General features: G+C 38.6%; 1 protein-coding gene across 1 annotated transcript in view; it reads left to right on the forward strand.

The window, feature by feature from the left end:
* The first annotated feature begins 3,114 nt into the window (after positions 1–3,114).
* TMEM39A (transmembrane protein 39A) overlaps positions 3,115–20,758 on the forward strand; it is a 30,460-nt gene continuing 12,816 nt past the window's right edge. Inside the window, exons 1-4 of the mRNA XM_006730423.3 lie at positions 3,115–3,429; positions 4,573–4,759; positions 11,232–11,454; positions 16,621–16,704. Of these exons, the coding sequence (XP_006730486.1) occupies positions 4,647–4,759; positions 11,232–11,454; positions 16,621–16,704 (420 nt within the window). The 5' untranslated portion in view covers positions 3,115–3,429; positions 4,573–4,646. The remainder of the gene's footprint in view (positions 3,430–4,572; positions 4,760–11,231; positions 11,455–16,620; positions 16,705–20,758) is intronic.

A 20,758-nucleotide genomic window follows, 5' to 3' on the forward strand; every position in this document is an offset into this window, starting at 1 on the left:
TTGTTGAGTACCTGAATATATACAGCACTGTAAGAACCCAAGAGGTGTGGGTCGCCTGGGTGGCTCAGTGGTTAAAGCGTCTGTCCTCCGCTCAGGTCATGATCCCAGGGTCCTGGGATCCAGCCCCGCACCCGGCTCCCTGCTCTGTGGGAAGCCTGATTCTCCCTCTCCTACTCCCCCTCTCTCTCTGTGTCTCTGTCAAATAAATAAATAAAATCTTAAAACAAAACAAAAAAACCAAGAGGTGGAAAATAATATAGCACAAATCTCTTTATAATAGGCTTTTATAACAATTGAGGTGAATTAGACATGGGAAAAATCTGTGGGTAACATTATACTGGACAGAATAGGTTTATAGCTATACATAGGTATATATAGTAATCATACAAGTATTTACTCACTGTCTAAAATGTGCAAGGTAACCTCCTAGGCTCTATGGAAATATATGAAAGTACGAGATGAGATCTGTGTCCTCGAGTTTAGAACTAGTGGGAAGACAAATATACTTCCCCAGAGATTATTTACAACATAAGGCAGTATGCAATTGCTATTAGTTAGCTGCTTCATGCGGAGAGAAAGAAAGATCAAGATGAGATGCAAATTTGGAAAAGGAGTGGGAGGAGTCTACTGAAATGAAAATGAAATATTGCAATTAAGGAATATTGTGCTGGAGACACTAAAAATGGGGAAACCATAATTTGTAGAAAGTGGGAGTAGAGCATAGATTGATGGTAGGGGAGGTTTAGGATATACACTGAGGAATGGTGAAAGATAAAATAAGGCTGATCAATTAGGAATGGGTTATATCACTCTGGGTGCATAGGCAAGAAGAGAAAATGGATCGTCAACACTATATTATACAAGACTTCTTCAGGAATCCAAATGAAAACTTGAAATCCATTTCTTCTACTTCTGGAAGGCGTGCAGTACTTCAAAATGAATGGTTCATCAAAAGCACGTAACTAAAACAGTGTGTTACATAGACAAACACCACAGTAACCTTGGCTTCAAAGTTAGTCTAAAATGAATATAGCCGAGAATAATTTTTAAAACTTTAATAATTAAAGGAGTTTTTATTTTCTGTAATTCAAGTTTTCTGTAATCAGAAGAAAATGGAAATCACCTTGTGTTATGTCTTTGAAATGAAAATAAATCAGTATTTTCTGCAACTTTACAATATTTATCTATGTGGAAGAACATCAAGAGATTGGGAGATAAGTGGGCCCTGTACACATTAGTGAGCTTCATGTGAACCCCAACAATAATTGTTTCATTTCCTTAACAGATGAGGTGGTTTATTCCAGTGGGTCCCATATGTAAGTAAGTGCCAGAATCCTGGAGCTATGAAAATCACAGATTTCTGGGTCCTATGCCAGCCACTAACTTAAATTGCAAACACTCTGGTTTAAAAGATCTTCCATGTTTAAGCTCTTCCTGTGTCTTCAAATTCATTTCATGCCACATTTTCCTTTGCTCACGATGACCTAGCTATAGAGCTTTGTGTTTTTTCTCAAACATAACAAGCTCTTGCACAACATAGAATCTGCATAAATTTTGTTTTCTATCTTGACTACTTTTCCCTCCCATCTTTGCCTCTCTGGTTCCTTCCCAACATTCAGGTTTCTGCTGAAATACTATTCCCTCATATTCATATCCCCTCAAAACAAAACCTCCCTTATTTTCTACCTTAGCCCCTGTTTGTCTCCATAACACTTATAATGTGTAATTATTTTATTTATCAAATGCTTCCCATTAGAATATAAACTCCAGGAGATCAGGAACATATCTGTCTTGTGCAGTAAGATAGTGCCTGGTACACAGTAGGCACTAAATAAATAATTGCTGAATGAATGAAGGACGCTGGTGAGCCAAAAGAAAAGTGGCAAAGGAGTTTCAATGTAGCAAGCTAGGAAGCAGTTAGCAGAGCATATATGAAAATAAATGTACAAAATTACGGAAATATGTAATGATCTATGTTGGGTTTTATATATTCATGAATGAAAGTTCTGTAGTACATTAGGGCACTAAGAATATTTGGAATATTACTAACTTTAGTAGTTTTTATATTGGTCATTCTGCTCCAAATTCCGGCTCTGCCACTTATTAGCTGGGTTATTTTCAACAAGTTACTTAACTTCCCTTAAAACTTGTTTCCTCTGTAAAATAGGAACAATGATAGTATCAAAGCAATATAAGATGTAAATGAAACGTGTAAAGGTACTAGTCTAGTGTCGTACACGGCAATAACTCTCATAAAGGTTAACTAATCTATAACTGTGTGATACTACATACAAAGGGCATTCTCTCAAGGTGTTTAAAATCTCTGGAGCCAGAGATCTCAAACACATGCTCTTCTTGACACTTTTACTGTTCTTCTAATACTAAACTATTGGCAGTTTCTGAATTCATCATGATGTTTCCCACCATTTTACCTTTTTATCTGCCACTTCCTTCACTAGAATGCCATTCTCCCACGAACAGCCTAATCATTCTTGGAGTATTGGCTTTAAACTCCAGGCTCACAAGTTTTTCTTGGTATTGCCACCACCACTATTCCACAGAATTTATTACACTGAATAAATTACAATGAATTGCTTGCTAACCTCTGGACCTTGGGCATACTTTTGTTGCATTTACTATATTGTAATTACTGTGTTTTCCTGGTGTCTCGTCTCTTTCAATAGACTGAGCAAACTGTGGTATTCACTTGTTTAACTCCAGCATCCATCCAGTCCTTTACATATAAGAGGCGCACGACTGGATGCTAAAGCATGACATCACGACTTGACTCCTTTACCTGGCAGTGACATGACTGTAGGCGACGTCTCCCAACCTCCCCTATCTGTAAAACTGGGGCGATAATTTGTACGTGGTTGTTAAGGGGAGTCCATGAGATAGCAAAGAACCGCCAGCATGGTGCCAGGGCATCTTAGACGACCAGGGAGGAAATACGTTGGCCAGCGCTGGCGGGGAAGGCGGAACCATGAACCAACAGAGAAGGCGAGTCCCACTGCGCAGGTGCATGAAGGAGTGGGTGGGGAGCCCTCTCCCAAACCGAGTGTGTAGTTCCGGACGCCAGCTTGAGGCTGGAGCGCCCGGCAGTCGCGGAACTGACGTCATCTCCGTGCGCTGCCACGTCTCCTCAGCTCCGCGGTAATGGAGGCTGCGGATGAGTGCTGACCCGGCCGGGCTCTGCCTTTAACTTTAGCTCTGGCTCTGACTCTGGTACTGACCTGGGGCTGGGGCGGGGGCTGGCAGCCCGAAGCCTGGACACCTTTTCTCGACTTTCCGGGCGGAGACGGCCTGCAGACAACCAGCTGGTTTGGAGCGCTTCAACGCAGGGAGGGAATTCTCTTGCCTGGGGTCCAGTCTGTAAAGCCGCCACCTTCTCCTAAGGATCCCGCCACATCGGCTGGGCCTCCTCCATGCGTGAGTATTATCGAGCCTCCTCGCTGTGTGATTGTCCCGGCCTGCTTCAGGTCTTCGGGTTGCGCCGCGGGAACCGCTTTGTCGTTTGTCCCCTTTTAGGGGCCAGCCTGTTGAAGTTTGTGGTCTCTTGTCATCCGCCTTCCCCACCTCATCCTCTCGCCTCTTCTATCCCAATTTTTTGCTCCACACTTTTATTTCCCTCGTTAATTGAGCAAGAACCAGCAGGCCTTACATCCAACGGTTTGAATGTTTTGTCTCACCTGGCGTTTTTTAGTCTACCGCCAAAGGCTGTTAGGAATAGGGAACATTGGATCATTCTGCAGTAACATTTGAAAACCAGGGTTTTTCCCGGATGCCATTTTTCAGTCTTTAAGTTTTGTTTAGGAAGCAGGTTTTGGCGTACATACGGGCGGACCCTCCTTTCGGCGAGTGTCTTCATCTGTTACTTGTCTTTTAGTCCCGCAGTTTCAGTAATTTCTAAATGATTTCATACCAGTTTTTCTGTAGTGGGCATCCACTATAGCTCCTTCTGATATTTTCACTCTAATATATGGAGTTACCACTTGAACAGTTTTACTTTTAAAAGAGTTAAAGGCCAACTGGTGTATTTTTGTCCATCTTGTCAGTCCTCACAACAACCTCTATAGGACAAGGAATACTTTTGAAGAAACAAACTCAGAGGTTTAATGCCTCAGTTACAGTCAGATAACATGTGGCACATGTAATCTCAGAACCCAGATCCCTTGGTAACAAAACCTAACATTTTGGACAGTGCTGATTCTCCTGTATTTCCAGTGGTTTACTGTGAAATACTGCATATGAGTTGGAAATGCATACGTTAGGCATTTCTTGTTAACTTCTACCTGATTGTAATATCATTCATATGACACAAGTTGACTGACAAAAGACACAAATTGTGACTTACCTAACGCTGAACAAAGCTTAGATCAAAACTTAGGCTTCTAACCCATTAGAGTCTGACTAGGCCTTTCCTTAGAATAAAGTAGGTAATAGACACTGGGGGAGCATTTATTTGAAAATCTGGTTTTAGGAGGCCTACTCATTCAGTTTTTCTGTTGTTTTGTTACATTGCCTAATTTAGAAATAGTAAACTGATATTTAAATGTCTTTTCTTTTGTTCAGAGTTGAAACAGGTTGACAGCCATTAACCTGGGTTGCAACTACAGGTGGCACTGGAAGCAGACTGGTTCCCGGACATGCCCGGTGGAAGGAGGGGCCCTAGTCGGCAGCAGCTAAGCCGTTCAGCTTTACCGTCTTTACAGACATTGGTTGGTGGGGGCTGTGGCAATGGAACAGGCCTGAGAAACAGGTAAAGAAGAAATAAGACAATGCATAATTTGTAATACCCTATGATCGGTACGACTAACATAGTAGTCATCGTGCTATTCAGATACTTGCTTATCAAGGTTATTTCTTGACAATGAAGTGGGGATCCTGCCCTTGAAGACTGAAAGCTCAGTATTTCAGAATACTTTTGGAGTGGGAAGTTGTGATATGGGGTCCACAAAGTCAAAGCAGTCCCATTCTTACTTATGGCTGATCATCCAAATTCTAGTCATCACTTTTTTAGCTATTAAAAGAAGGGAGACCTGAATTAAAGTATACGAGAAATGCTGTGGTTTAACTACTTACTAGCATACTTTCTTTGGAGTGGGGGAGGACAAATTAAAACTGACAGTTAACATGAAATTCTAAAATTAGAAGTCATATTCTATCAAGGGTCTTAAAAATTATTTTGTTCAAAGAATTGTTTGAAATGACTAAATAAACTCATTTGTAACCCAAACATTATAAGACTTGTATATGAGAATAAAGAATGTGGTCTTTTTAATGGAAATTTATCTTTGTTCCTAATTCTCAAAAGTTAGGATGAATTATTTCTAATCTTAGCCAGGATAACTCACTTCATAAGGAGTTTCAGTAATGTGGCAGTGGAAAGAGATGGCTTTTACTTTATATCAAGTGTTTGATCAAGATAATTTTTGTCACCTAATTTTTGCTTCCTTTCTGAATAGAGTTTTCTCTTGCTTGGATTCTAGTTTTCAGTACTACTAGCAATCAGTACAATTGTTGCCTTTTTAGGCCCTCCTGATGTTATTTGTGCACTTCTCTCTTCCTGGCCTGCCTTCCTCCTTTCTTTCTGACTTTCCAACCCAAGTTCTACTCAATCTTCAAAATCAGTTCTGATCTTGTTGTTTCAGTGGGGCTCTCCCTGAAATTCCTGTTTGAAGGGATTTTTCCAGTCTCTGATTCTCATTATACTAATTTTCAATCCAAATTTTATATTTATGTATGTATACAGAGCACTTATAACTTACTCTAGAGTATTATTTTTTTACTCTGCTGGTTTTTGGATTTCCTCTTAAAAACAGTGATACTATCTGCTTCATAGCAGGATGTTGAAAATAAATGAAATAGTAAATTGCAGTAACTTTTGAAAAGTTTAAATTTTCCAAAATTTCTACAATAACATGTATTACTTTATATTTTTAAAAATAAAAAAAGAATATTTTACAACACAGATTTTGAGGTAGAGGATGTTTTGTGTTTGAGTACATGCCTTAATTTTACTAATATATACCATCAATTTAGTGATTTAGTTCTTTTAAATTGCAATAGGAAATTGTAGCTGTGCCTTGCTAGGAGTGTAGCTAGCTAAAAAATTCTAACTCTGTCTCCGTATTAACTCCGGCAGTTGTTTGTTCATTTTCCTTTACTTTGGCTTTGTGGATTCCCCTAGATAATTACGTTCTCAGACTCTCCCATGGAATCCCTCCTCAGGGTTTCAGGGACAGGGGGAAGGAGCAAGATGGCGGAGGAGTAGGAGGGTTTCAAAGGGAGGAGGAGGCCTAGTAGTCCAGGCTTCAGGTTTACTAGTCCTTTCTTAATCAGACTAACTCCTCTGTGTGTTCAGATATCAGGATATCATGTGAAATGTCCTTTGGGGGAGGGAAAATGAAGTGTTCTGCTAGTAAAAAAAGAATTGAAGGGGCGCCTGGGTGGCTCAGTCGTTGAGCATCTGCCTTCGGCTCAGGTCATGATCCCAGGGTCCTGGGATCGAGCCCTGCATCGGGCTCCCTGCTCAGTGGGAAGCCTGCTTCTCCCTCTCCCACTCCCCCTGCTTGTGTTCTCTCTCCCACTGTGTCTCCTTCTGTCATATAAATAAATAAAATCTTAAAAAAAAGAATTGAAAATCACATTTCTAGATGCTTCTTCCTTGGCCTGGTGAACATAGGAATCAAACGTGAACCAAAATCTTCCTTCAAGTTTGCAGATAGAATACCAGGAAGAACTAGGAACTTTTGGAAAATACCTGTGCTCTTGAATGGATGTAGCTATGATCATGTATTCTTTTCTCTTATCTTCTTTGTAGCTCTTCTATCCTGACTTTCAGGGTTCCAGTCGTGGTTGCCTTGAGATACTTCTCCACCCACTCTGCCTCTTTAATATATATTTCTTTAGCAATTCATTGGGGGTAGTAAGAAGAGGAATGCATTTCTTAACATATTTGAATAAAGTGAAAGATCATAGTTATTCATGGCTTAAAAAATCACTAAAACTATTATTGAGTGATTATTTTGTGACACTTTTACCTAGAGAGGTTATTTTGGAAGAAGATGGTTCTATATTTGTTTCTTGATGGGAAAGAAAAAGCCTAGAATAGGTTATTATATAACACCTAGGAAGGGTTATAAGAAATATAAAACCAGTGGTAGATGGCCTAGAAAACAGTTTTAAGAAGGATATGTACAAAGAAAGACAGGGTCTAGATGAGAGCTTAACTTCTGGAGTGTCTGTAGAGTACTGAAGAGAGAAATAGATTAATTGCTTAAGTGATAGAATTTTGGATGATATATTTGATTCTGCAAGACATAGGTCAGCTGGAAAAGAGAGCATTTGCCTGTGTTTGGTACATGTTTGTGGCGTGATTGGTGAGGGTCAACTTGGGAATGTCAGAAAGCTAGTTTGGTGACACAGTAAAGATTGAAATCCGTAGTTCCCTGTCCTTTTTTTTTTTTTTTTCCTATGGGAAGCAGGGATTTGTTCACAGGATAATGTGCTTAGATGATTACCTTCTAAAGCAGGAGGATATGCTGTGAATTGCTGAGTTTCCTAGAGAGCTTTTAGTTGAGGGAGAATCTTATTTGAGAAGGACTAAGTGATTTTTTTTCTCTGTTTTGTCCTTGCACATACTTTGTTAATAATATGACCTGAGCATGTCCAAATGATCACTGCTTTCTCTATCCCTCCTAATTCTTTTTTATTCCTTTGAATCTTTCTTGCTTTATCCACATGCTTAGCCTTGGTAAAACCTCGGGTGCTGAGTCTCTCATGAGGCTTTCTAGTAGACAGCTTTTCACGTGTGTTGTCACAGGTAGTTGCTGAAGGATTTAAGTGGGTCCTATGTGACTCTACTGAAAAAGATTCTTAGAAGTTTGCACCTGGTTTCCTCCAAAGTTTGCTGCATGTACGTATTCCCTCTGCTGATTTTGATTTCTACCCTTTTGCTGTAATGAACACAACTGTATGCCAAGTCCTGTGAATCTCCTAGTGAACCTTCAAGCCCGGGCACGATCTTGGGGACCTGTAGTACAGTTTGAAAGAGAATATTCTATGTTAACATTGAAAAGAATTCTTTAAAGAGAATCTATTCTAACTCTTGTATTATAGGTGAAGAAACTGAGGCTCAAGGATATAGTTACTTTCTCAAAGACTACTTTCACAAAGACTAACCTTTAAAGTTACTTTCTACAAAGACTGTAGATAGTCCTGGTCTAGTCCTAGATAGACCAAGATTATCCCACATTGTATCTCAAATGTATTTGTGCCATTTTGCTTTTTTTTGCATCTATTTTTATATCCTGATAGAGAAATACTTTTATTTTTCCTAAATAATAAATTCTTGTATATATCTCTGTTTTGTCTATCAGATCATAATCCTTTTTTTTTTTTTTTAAGAATTTTTATTTATTTATTTGACAGAGAGAGAACACAAGCAGGAGGAGTAGCAAGTAGAGGGAGAGGGAGAAGCAGGCTCCCCACTGAGCAAGGAACCAGATGTGGGGCTCAATCCCAGGGTCCTGGGATCATGACCTGAGCCGAAGGCAGTTGCTTAACCACCTGAGCCACCCAGGTGCCCCTCTAACTAATTTTCTGAGTTGTATAGACCAAGTCTGTTTATTTTAGCTGTCTATTTTTTTTGGTTTTAAGAACTTTGACCTTGGGGCGCCTGGCTGGCTCAGTTGGTTAAGCGACTGCCTTCGGCTCAGGTCATGATCCTGGAGTCCCGGGATCGAGTCCCGCATCAGGCTCCCTGCTCGGCAGGGAGTCTGCTTCTCCCTCTGACCCTCCTCCCTCTCATGCTCTCTATCTCAAATAAATAAATAAAATCTTTAAAAAAAAAAAAAAGAAAAGAACTTTGACCTTATCTGTTAAGCTTTCAAATTAAAAGAAAATGTTCCTTTTTCCCTCAGATGCTCTGCATCATTTTATTTGATCTTTGTCCCTTTGTTTTTTGGCTTGAAGTGTCATGGCCAAGGCTGTATAAAGTATCACAAATGTAGATCTTCTGCACTTTGTTTTGAATATTTCTTGAACCCCAGCATTTCATTGACTTTGTTAACGGCAGAAGCACATTAGTTTGCTTTACTTGGGAAAAATTCTATAAGAACCTTTTTAACCTTTAAATAATAACAAATAATTTAGCATGCTTTCTCCCTTCATGTATTTTTGACTGAAGAGGTATAAGAATTTTCAGTTTGTTCTAGAGTAGAGGCTCCTAACCTTATAACTTTTCATCAGAATTTTGCATTTCCTTATCTCATGATTAACTGGGGAGAGGGTATAGATTGGCTATTGGCATTAATCCCCTACATTCAGATCCACTGACTTGTATGACTCCACAGAGTACCTTTCATGTTGTATTCTATGTGTGTGATAGCTCCTGGAATTGTGCAGTGGCCCATGTCCCAGAACAGATCAGAGGGCTCTGATGTGTTAATGATTGGTTTATGATTGAGCCGGTGAGGTAGTTCACAACCGACTCCTTGGTAAGCTTGTTCTGTTGGAGTATTCTTTGGAAATAAGAGGAAGAAATTTTTATAGTTTTTTTTCCCACCGTATCCCCACCCAACCCTTTTCTTCCCTTCCAGCTTTTCTGAGATTCTGCCATGGTATTCTTTTTTTTTTTTTTTAAAGTAGGCTCCTCGCCCAACGTGGAGCCTAACGTGGGGTTTGAATTCACAACCCTGAGATCAAGAGTCAGACGCTCAACTGACTGAGCCACCCAGGCTCCCCTCTGCCATGGTATTCTTAAATGTTTAGAATGAGCAGAGTTCATAGTCCCATGAGTCACTTAAAGTACTATAAATGTCACATACTAATGCTACAATTCTATATTTGGAAATCTTAGAGTAGAATAGTAATGCTGATATTGTTCCTTCTCTGGAATCTGCTTTGGAAATATCCGAACCAAGCCTCTTTTCCTTGTTCTGAAACAATAGTAGACCCTTAGATATCTGTAACTATTCCCAGGTATATAAACAGTGGGAAAGTTTATTCCCTATCCACCCTGTCTTACCATTTTAGATGGCCCCGCTATTTCTGACCTATAAAAAAAAGCCTGGAAGAAAGAACAGCCAGAAGATGGGGAGTAAAATCTCTATATTTTAATAGATCTCTCTTTTGTGACCACATTAGTCTGCTGTCTTTTCAACATAAAGGTATATATGTGAATTGAACTAGGAAAAGTACAGTCTCTATCCTTAAGATTATGATCTGATAGACAAAACATAGATATATACAAGAAATTATGTAACAGTAATGAAAAGTACAATAATAAAGGCATAATTTAGGTGTAATGGGAACACAGGGGTGAGATGAATTGGTTTAGATTGAGTGAGTCAGTAAGCTTCATGGAGGATATGCTTGATCATTTTAAAAGTCTTGAAGGATTTTGTCAGTAAATGTGTAAGTGAGGGGTTAAGGAAGGTGGTTTTGAGTGGTATTGCTGATGGAAGGCATATATGTACAAAAGAATAGCATATATATTCACAGATAGCAAATAGCGTGGATATTCTATAGGTTGCATGTGGAGGAGTGACAAGAGATGGGACTAATCTGTTAAGCTGAGAGCCTCATAGGACGTACTAAAAATTTCTGGATGTTATCCTGTTGGCAGTAGAGAGTCATTAAAGGGTTTTAGGCAAGACAGTAGCACTGTTTGTTTCACTTTAGATCTCTGAAGGCAGGTTGGAGAATTTGATGGAATTAATTCTGGGGAGATTACTTCAGTAGTTTAGGTGAAAAATGGTAACTGCTTGAACTAAGGCAGTGGGTTTAGAGAGGAGGGTGCAGTGTGGAAAAAGCTTTACAAAATGGAATATTTAAGATCTAGGGAGTGATTGGATATGGAGAGGCAGAGGAAAGTTCTAATATGACTCCCAGTTTTCTGCTTTGGGCAGCTACTGAGTGGGCCATGAACTAGGGTCAGGATTGTAGGAGGAAGAACACAGCAATGTCCAGTAGACAGCTTGATAACATGGGTCTGAAACTCAGATTTTGGTTTTCAGCATGTTAGAGATAATGGAAGCTGTGGCCCCATGTTCGATCACTAAGAGAGTGTGTGTAGAGAGAGAAGACAAGAGCAGGAGATCCTAGGATAGAGTCTTGAGGGAAGGCCAACAGTTAAGCAGTAAGTGGAGAAGGAACCAGGGGCCCTTTATGCTCTATAACACTGAAAGATTATCACCATTTGAGTTAACCATAGTTTTCTCTTTCAGGAATGGTAGTGCTATTGGCCTTCCGGTCCCACCTATCACAGCCTTAATCACCCCAGGTCCTGTTCGTCATTGCCAAATTCCTGATTTGCCTGTGGATGGAAGCCTGCTCTTTGAATTTCTCTTTTTCATCTACCTGCTGGTTGCTCTGTTTATTCAATACATCAATATCTATAAAACAGTGTGGTGGTATCCTTATAATCATCCTGCTTCTTGTACTTCACTGGTAAGTCTTAATAGGCCTTTAACTTCTGTATGTTACTTAACCAAGAAACTAGTTGGAAAGCCTATGTGTACAAATTTTCTTCTAAAATGTTTTTCCGTTAAACCACAGATTACTTTCAGAACTGTAATCTCATAAGATTGTTAAAATATAAATATCTGGAAAGTTAAAATACAAATGAAAATGCAGAAAGCCTTTAAGTAATTTATCATAATATCAAGAGTTTTGATGCTTAGCTTTCTTTGCACTATATTAAATTTGTTGGACTTAAGGTGCCTGTATGACTAAATTCCAGGAAATTTACCCTTTTAATGGCTATCTTAGGATAATGGTTGCTTCTATAACAGATAAACCCAAAATTGTATAATGCTTCAAACGCATAATAGTCTGAGGCAGTTGTTTTGGTTTGCAGGAGTAGCACGCTTCCATGTGGTCAACAGGGGACCTAGACTGATGGAGACTCTGCTGTCTTCCAGTACATGGCCTCCAAGTTGGCTGTGGTCCACCTCTTTCAGCTAGAAAGGGGAAAAAGCATAGGGAAGTATAGGAGAGTTTCTTATAGGCCAGGCTCACATCATGTTCACATATGTCCACTCCTAACTACAAGGAGACTGGAAACTGTATTTCTTTCATAGGATTTATTGTTACCATGAATAAAATTGGGCTCTGTTACAAAAATAAAATTGAAACAAGGACTGGCTGTCTTTGCTGAAGTACATCAAAGTATATTGTAGGTTTCTTCTACCCTCTTTCCATTTATTTAGGAGAGCAGAGATAATCTTGATGCAGGGAAGTTCTCCATAGATGGGTATATAAAATAACGAGTAAGGCTACTCAGGTTACTTGGTAGGTAAGTGGTTGGCAATGGCAGATTTGGATGGAAATATGCTCTAGGAGAAAGAAGATTGTTGTGCTGGGTAGTTTACGTGTGTGTTTGGAGCTTATCAATGATTAGAAGACTTCCTTGGCCTGATGAACTTAGGAATCAAATGTGGACCAAAATCTTCAAAATAATATGGGAAAGAAATAAACACTCGTATCACTTGGTTGTTCCTGGAATTAACTATTAAGTTTTTTTTTTCCATATTGACAGTGTACCTACTTAATACCAAGTAAAGAGAATTTCAGTTTCTTTATTTAAGAATTGTAATGATTTGGTGCAGCTCTGTCTCTTGAGCTCACCTGCGCTCATATATCAAGAGTGTACTTTTCGGTTTAACACTTTCCCGCTTGTGTTAATCAAAAAAAAAAAAAAAAAACAAACCTGTAATCCTGTAATGATTCATTGCCATTTTGTGTGCTTTTTTTTCTTAATAGTCTTTTTTCCTGGATTATGAATTTATGAATGTAGGAACTGTACTTCATCCATCCTTCTTTGGCCGTGGTGTTATAAAATGAAGAGGTTGGATTAGATGATCTTTAAGGCTTCTTCCAGCTATGTAGCTCTATACATAAATTCCTCACTATCTTAACAATGACACTGGCAAACATTAAAGTATTTACTATTTTTTGCAAGTATTATCTCATTTACTCCTTCTTTTAAAAACAGGTAGGTACTACTGTCCCATTTTATAAATTAGAAATATGAAACCTAGAGATTATAAAACTGGCTCAAAATCACATAGTGACAGAGTGAGTACTCTCACTCACTGCTGTGCTCTATTTCCTATTATTTATTCTGTATTTACTCCATAAGAGCTTGTTGGGTAGTTCATCATTCAGTTTTCACTTTGACATTCCATGGAAACTTCTCAGTTGTTGAATTTTCAGGCTAATCAAAGAGCTCTTCTCTCAGTCAGCCATTTCTGACAAGAGTTCTTTTAAGAGTCCCCTACAAATGTTGCCTTGCAACAAAGGGAGCCAGTGCTCCTGTCATAATCAGGAAACTGCTGCTAGAGCTGCTGAGCCCAGAATTATGCTTCCTTTGCTCTGACTCATACCACCAAACATGGGTGCCTTTTACCCTGCCCCTCTCCCCATTTCAGTTCTGAATTCAGGTTTTATGTATTGGTTATGGTTGACAGAAACTAAGTCAAATCTAGAACTTCAGTTGCAAGAAAATCTGGAAACATAGTTTTTAGTTTTTCGGTCTGTGCAATAGAGGAAGGCACACTTGAAGCAGGTTATCCTGTGGCCTGGCTCACTTACCTGCCACATAGGGTCCTGGCTCACACAAATCTTAGCATTTAATTGTGAACCTAAGAGTAACATCTGTGGAATAGCAAATAAGATTTTAGCCCCTCAGTCTGAAAGGGGCCTGAATTGGTGAGCTGTTCAAAGATGAATGGGCTGCCAGAGACCTAGTTGTTTCCTGTCACTGAAGGTATTCGAACATGGGAGATGGCTACATGCCTGAGATGCTCTAGAAGGGACTTAGATATCAACTAGTGGTCTGTCTCTTTTAAATTTTCTTCTATTTTGTGTGTCTGACTTAGAAATTTGTCAGATTTATATATTAGGTTTTTCTTTTTCCATTTCAAGATCTTAATAATTATCAAAAAGAAAATGTGGACCTCCGAATATATAGTGTTATTGTAGCCATCAAGCAATTAGCTGAGTGAGTCTTAACCCTAAGAAACATAAAAGCTAGAAGTAGCATAGTATATTATTCAGAATAGTCAGGAGTGGAGAGTGATTAATCAAATATTCTGGTTTATAGAATTAATCATAAGTAGATTACCAGTTTTCAGTGATTTAGCATATAACAAAATTTACTTAACAATAAGATATGTTAGGCAGTTAAATCTTTTGATACAAAAATGTCTGAGATTGGTGATACATAAATAAGACCCTCAAACATTAGGTAGGGGGTCTAGTGAATTGCTTGCCTTAGTTTGGAGGAGTGGGGTGAACAAGGAGTCTCAAAGCTAAGAGGGGATAAATATCATTAGAATCCAAAACACTTAGAGAAAGACAAAAGGAAATGATCTGAGGTAAGCACTCTCTTGACATTCTGGCTACTCTACCTTTAAAATGTGTCCCAAATCTGGCCACTCCATTGCCCTTGCTACTGACCCTGTTCAGTCCATCTTCATTTCTTACTTGCATTAAAAGCAGTAACTTCCTAACCGATCTTGCCCTGTTACAGTATATTCTCCACACAGCAATCACTGTGATTGTTTTAAAATAGAACCTGGCACCCTTTGCATGAAACAGTTCCATGACTTTTCATTAGGAAAAAATATCTATAAACTCAATCTTTTGTTACTCATTACGTCATTCCAGCCCTCTTGCTGATTTTCAGACACACCAGGCATATATTTTCCTGTCTTAAGGGCCTTTGTGATCCTTTTCTCTCTGCCTGGGGCTCTCTGCCCTCAGATCTTGCCATGGGTGTTACTTTGTTGTCATTCAGCTCTCAGCCCAAATGCCACAATCTCAGAGATGTCCTCTGTAACCAACAATTTAAATTGGCTCTGCAACTCCCTTTCCAGTTACTATTTATCATTGTTTTGTTTCTTACCAGCAGTTGTAACTAGCTAAAATGCTTTTGCTTGTCAGCTTGTTTGTCATTGACTTTACACTTAAATTTATTAAAGATACGGCTTTAGCTGCTGTAACAGGATGGCTAAAATAGAGTAGAACCTTAGTTCCTTATTAAATAAGAGTTAGGCAGGTGGTATGCTCTTTGTTTCCATTGCTCTCCCACCCCCCACATGCTTCTTCCAAACCATGGTCCAAGATAGCTGCTCCAACTCCTGTCAGCACATCTGGCCAGCAGGAAGGAGGAAAGGAGAAAGATAGCTCCTTCCTTTAAGGGCATGTCATTTCCCCTCACATCCCTTAGCTACAAGTAGTTTTTGCAAGGGAGGCAGGGAAATGAACCTCTAGTTAGCAAGGAGTCAGTGTCCAGTTAAATTTGACTATGATGGCAGAAGAGACAACTAGTCATCCTTGCCATCCCCTTTCCCTCTCACACTGCAGTAAAAAATAAGATCCAAGAGAGCAGGAAGCTTGTCTGTTATTCTTCAGCACTGTATCCTCAGTATCAAGAAGAGTACTTGGCACACATTGTGGATGCCCCGTACATATTTACTGAATAAATTGAGAAATACAGCTTTTGAGTCTGGAAGGAGGACTCTGGAAACCTACAGACCTTTTGACCATCAAAATGAAAATATATCCCAATTTTGTTTGTTGCTAATGATTTTTCATTGTGCTTGTTATTTATATAGGCTTAGAACTAGAAGGAACCATACGCAGCATCTAGGTAATACTATCATTTCTTAGGAAGAAAAGATCAAATATAAGACTTTTTTTTTTTTTTAAAGATTATATTTATTTTTTGCGAGAGAGAGCGAGAGAGCGCAAGCACAAGCCAGGTGGAGGGGCAGAGGGAGAAGCAGACTCCCCACTGAGCAGGGAGCCTGATGCAGAACTGGATCCCAGGACTCTGGGATCATGACCTTAGTGGAAGGCAGAGGCTTAACCAACTGAGCCACCCAGGCACCCAAGACATGTTTTTAAATCAAGTTAAGAAGAAAGACTAAATTGAAGGTAATAGACATGTCAGCCAGTAGGGAGTTTAGGTCAGTAGATGCCCAATTAGATTAACATAAGCTTGCATAGAGAGACCAAAAATAGGAACTCCTGAACACTGGGCGTTCCATCTGATCCATTGAATTTGACACATTATAAATATGGCATTTTAAGTAAATTACTCTCTTATTTTTTTAAGATTCTTATTTATTTGAGAGAGAGCACAAGTGGGGGTGGGGAGAAAAAAAAGCAGGCTCCCCGCTGAGCAGGGAGCCCTACCCGGGGCTAGATCCCAGGACCCCGGGATCATGACCTAAGCCGAAGGCAGACACTTAACCGACTGAGCCACCAGGCGCCCCTTAAATAAATTATTCTTGCCATAGTTCTGCAAGCTATCACTTTTTAACTCAAAGCTGTATTTTCCTTTCAACACAGTAAACTTTCAAAAAAAGTAGAGTACATTCCAGATAGTTTAAAATAGTATTTGAAAAGTTAAAGCAATCTTTCATGAAAGGAGTAGAATTAGGTAGAAAGTAGAAGGTAGATAGTCTCTCTAAGATCGTTCAGATTCTTGTGGTCTGTACATATAAGGTGATGTAAGGAAGATCTGAGGGGGCAAACCTCTTGATGTAGTTGTTCCAGCTACATACGCGTATTTCTTTCTGATGCAGTGATTTGTTTTTCTTACAGAATTTCCATCTCATTGATTACCACCTGGCAGCATTCATCACGGTGATGCTTGCAAGGAGGCTGGTGTGGGCCCTTATCTCAGAGGTAATAGCTCATTCACTGATAAAATAGCTAGAGTTAGTTACTAGAATGGGTTCAAGCTGAGTACGTGAAGTGCCCAAATATAATTTGAAAACAATTACAAATTAATTTCTTTACTTCCACATGAGTTATGCTAGTTTTTTTTTAAGATTTTATTTATTAGAGCACAAGTTGGGGGGAGGGGCAAAAGGAGAGGGACAAGCCAACTCCCCACTGAGCGGGGAGCCCTACTCCAGCCAATCCCAGGACCCTGAGATCATGACCTGAGCCAAAGTCAGACGCTTAACCGACTGAGCCACCCAGGTGCCCCCATGTGCTAGTTCTTTTTAAAAGATTTTCCTGCTATGTATTTAAAATTCATTGTACTGGAATTCAAGAGAACTGTTAGAAATCTCATTTGTTTGATAGGAGCTTATTTCTAGCGTCCGAGTTCTTCTGTATAATTTTTCTAATTTTGATAATTATAGTAAAAATAGAATGAATTTTAATAACTGTTGATATGAAGAGTTATATATAAATGCACAGTTGCATCTAAAACTTTGTTTCAGGTAATATTTGCTTAATATTATATACCATTTGTGGGGTTACTAGCAAGAGACATTTGAGTTTGTTAAAACTTGGAATTTTAAAATGACAACATCAAATTTGCATAAGACTAATCTTGAAGATTAAAATCTTAGTGGACAGTAGAGGAAAGACTTGGGACATTAATATGATCTTTTTGAAATTAAATGTTGATAGAACTGGCCATTGGTAAGATTCTTTAATCTATTTGTAAACTCCATTGGAGGAGGTAAATGTGTTCTCTTAGGATTTTATTATCTTATGCCCTATAAATGATTATAAAAACAAAAACAAAAATGTTAACTTAGCTAAAATGGCTAATAATTATAATCTTGGAGTTTATAATTCAGTGTATAATTTTAAATTAATAGTTACTGTAATCAGAGATAACTGAGAGTCGATTTTTTTCCTTCTAAAACATGCATGGAAAGTCTTTGTATCTGTAAGCCCTAATTTTCAGGAACCTTATTCTTGTGAGCACAGAGTAATTGAACATATTAAGTCATAACCTGAAAGCCATTTGAAGTTAACTGAAAAACACTGGTAGTAGGATTACCTGTTTTTCACAAAGGGAAAGTCTGTCTAAAATCTTTTCTCGGGGCTCCTGGGTGGCTCAGTCATTAAGCGTCTGCCTTCAGCTCAGGTCATGATCCCAGGGTCCTGGGATCGAGCCCCGCGTCGGGCTCCCTGCTCAGCGGGAAGCCTGCTTCTCCCCCTCCCGCTCCCCCTACTTGTGTTCCCTCTCTCGCTGTGCCTCTCTCTTTCAAATAAATAAATAAAAAATCTTTAAAAAAAAATAAATAAATAAAATCTTTTCTCCCAGGGGGACACCTGGGTGGCTCAGTCGATTAAGCATCTGCCTTCGGCTCAGGTCATGATCCCAGGGTCCTGGGATGGAGTCCCACAAGGGGTTCCTTGCTCAGCAGGGTACCTGCTTCTCCCTCTGCTTGTGCTCGTGCTCTCTCTTTCTCTGTGACAAATAAATAAATAAAATCTTAAAAAAGACAAAAAAAACCTTTTCTCCCGAGTTCGTTATTTAGGTCCAGAAAATAGGTGCTTACTTTTGGATGTATTATACTATGTTCTTTCTTTAGAGGAACTCAGTGGAGTTTTATGTTTTTCTATGTGAAAACAGACAGGATTTTGTTTCATCTCTTCAGTTACATAGAAATGGTACTTGTATATGCCAAATTAGTATGTCCAGCAAATGTGTAAATCCTTCATAACTGGAGTTTCTACCTTGGAGCTCCAAGGGCTATAACTTGATGTACTCCATTTCTTTCTCTTGCTAATGGCTTAACAGTAGTTTAACAATTTTTGCATGACCTTAGTTGAAAAGTATATTAGCTGTTTTCTAAAGAAACCTGTAATTCTTACCGAGAACAAAATACTTAAGCTAAATTTAAACTGATTTCTGGTCAAAGACTGAAATCTGTACCTTAAAGTCCATGAGGAAGAATGAAAGAATGTTTAAATAATTATGGGATATCTACATAATGGAATAGCATGCAGCCATTAAAAAGATGAAAATGCACTGACCACTAAAATATTAAGTAAAAAAAAAACCAAAGTATATAATAGTGTTGAAAATAAGGTGGGTAGAAGGAACAAAATACATTTGCTTGTGTATGAATAAATTATCTTTAGAAGGACATACAAACTAATAACAGGCTGCCTAGTTGTGGCTGGTAACAGGACCAGAAGAAGGGAAATTTCACAACAAACACTATTATACATTTTGTATCTTGAGTATTGCTGAATATATTATCTATTCAGAAATTAAAAATAAGAGCTGTATAGTGATTCTCTTCCTAAAAAAGCTAAATTAGATGGTAAGACCCATCATAAATCATCTTTCCTTCCATTAAAATGTTTGCCTTTTTTGGGGGGTGGGGAGCTTATGTATCCTGAGAAAGACCAATCATTTTTAATGAGAGCAGGTAATTAATTAATTAATTCAGAATGCTAAATACTATTTGAAAGGAATACCTCCAACTAGATAAGATTGTTTATTCACCTCCAGGCCAATTCTACTTCTTGACTTGCTCCGCAAGACCAAAAAGTTATTCAGCTATTCTTCTACCAACCTGAGGCAACTCCCTTTTTATTTTTAAATTTATTATTATTATTTTTTAAAGATTTTATTTATGTATTTGAGAGCGAGGATAAGAGAGAGAGAGAACATGAAAGGGGGGAGGGTCAGAGGGAGAAGCAGACTACCCGTTGAGCAGAGAGACCGATGCGGGACTCGATCCCGGGATTCCAGGATCATGACCTGAGCCGAAGACAGTCACTTAACCCACTGAGCCACCCAGAGACCCCCTGTAACTCCCTTTTTGAAAAACCGTTTTTTTCTAAATAGGAAGGTAGTACATTTTATTGGGGAAAAAAAAAAATTGGAAAACACATATAAAGCAGAAAAAAATTTTAAATTACAACCTCATTATTGAAAGGGCCATATTTTGATATATTTGGTATATAAATTTTTATTTGCATATGTACTATACTTTTCAGTTAAAATAACATTAGGAATATTTTTCTACTCCTTACCTGGCTCATTTTTGCTTATTCTTTAATCCCAGCTAAAATACTACTTCCTCAGAAAGGCTTCCTTAGGTTGGGGTCTCTTGTTATTTGCTTTCCCTTACAGCCTACTCTTTTCCTGTAGCACTTACCACAATTGTAAAAATAATTACTTGTGTAAATATAAGTTTAATTTTTGTCTTTCTTATTTGGGCAGCCTCATGAAGACAGAATTCTTATTTGTCTTGGTTACTACTGTGTCCCTAGGACCCGATATAGTATCTGCCATGCATAGCATAGTGGTTAAGAGCTTGGGCTCTGGAATAAGACAAAAATGATAAATACATCCAAGCTCTGCTACTCTGGTGACATTGGGCAGAGCAGCCTTTTTAATTTTGAAAATGGAGGCAATGGAGTAATTCCAGCCACTTAAATGCCTTCCTTAGGCTTTGACATGCAGGGTACATTGGCATGAGGTATGTATCAGGGGAGTGATAACACAATTATTTGCCCTGCTGTTAGAACAGTTTGAACCTTCCCCACGGTTTGAGGCTTATAGTATTAATTCAATTGCTTCTTTGCATTTATAAGTAACTGTATAACTATTATATATTGTATATCATATATGCTATGTAGTATGTTGGGTAAATTAAGAAATGGATAGATGAAGGACCTGAAAAGCTCCTTATCCCCTCCCATTGCTATTGACCCTACGTAATTTTTTTTTGCCCTTTCTACATTCTGACACTGCTGTTTTGAGGTTGTAGGAATCTGCCATTTTCCCCTGCATTTTGCTCATTCTCTTCCTAGTTCATTCTGAAAGAACATAACATTGCAGAGCTTCACATTTAGACAAGTATGTTTTCTTACTATATTTAATTTGTCTTTAAAATGTGGGATTAAAGAAAAATATTTGAATAGCTGTGATATAAAGAAGTGGAAGTGATTGTCCATTATTTCTGTGTTTGCA

This window comes from Leptonychotes weddellii, chromosome 1 (assembly GCF_054177405.1).
Source record: "Leptonychotes weddellii isolate Sample4059 chromosome 1, ASM5417740v2, whole genome shotgun sequence".
In the NCBI taxonomy this organism is placed as follows: Eukaryota; Metazoa; Chordata; class Mammalia; order Carnivora; family Phocidae; genus Leptonychotes; species Leptonychotes weddellii.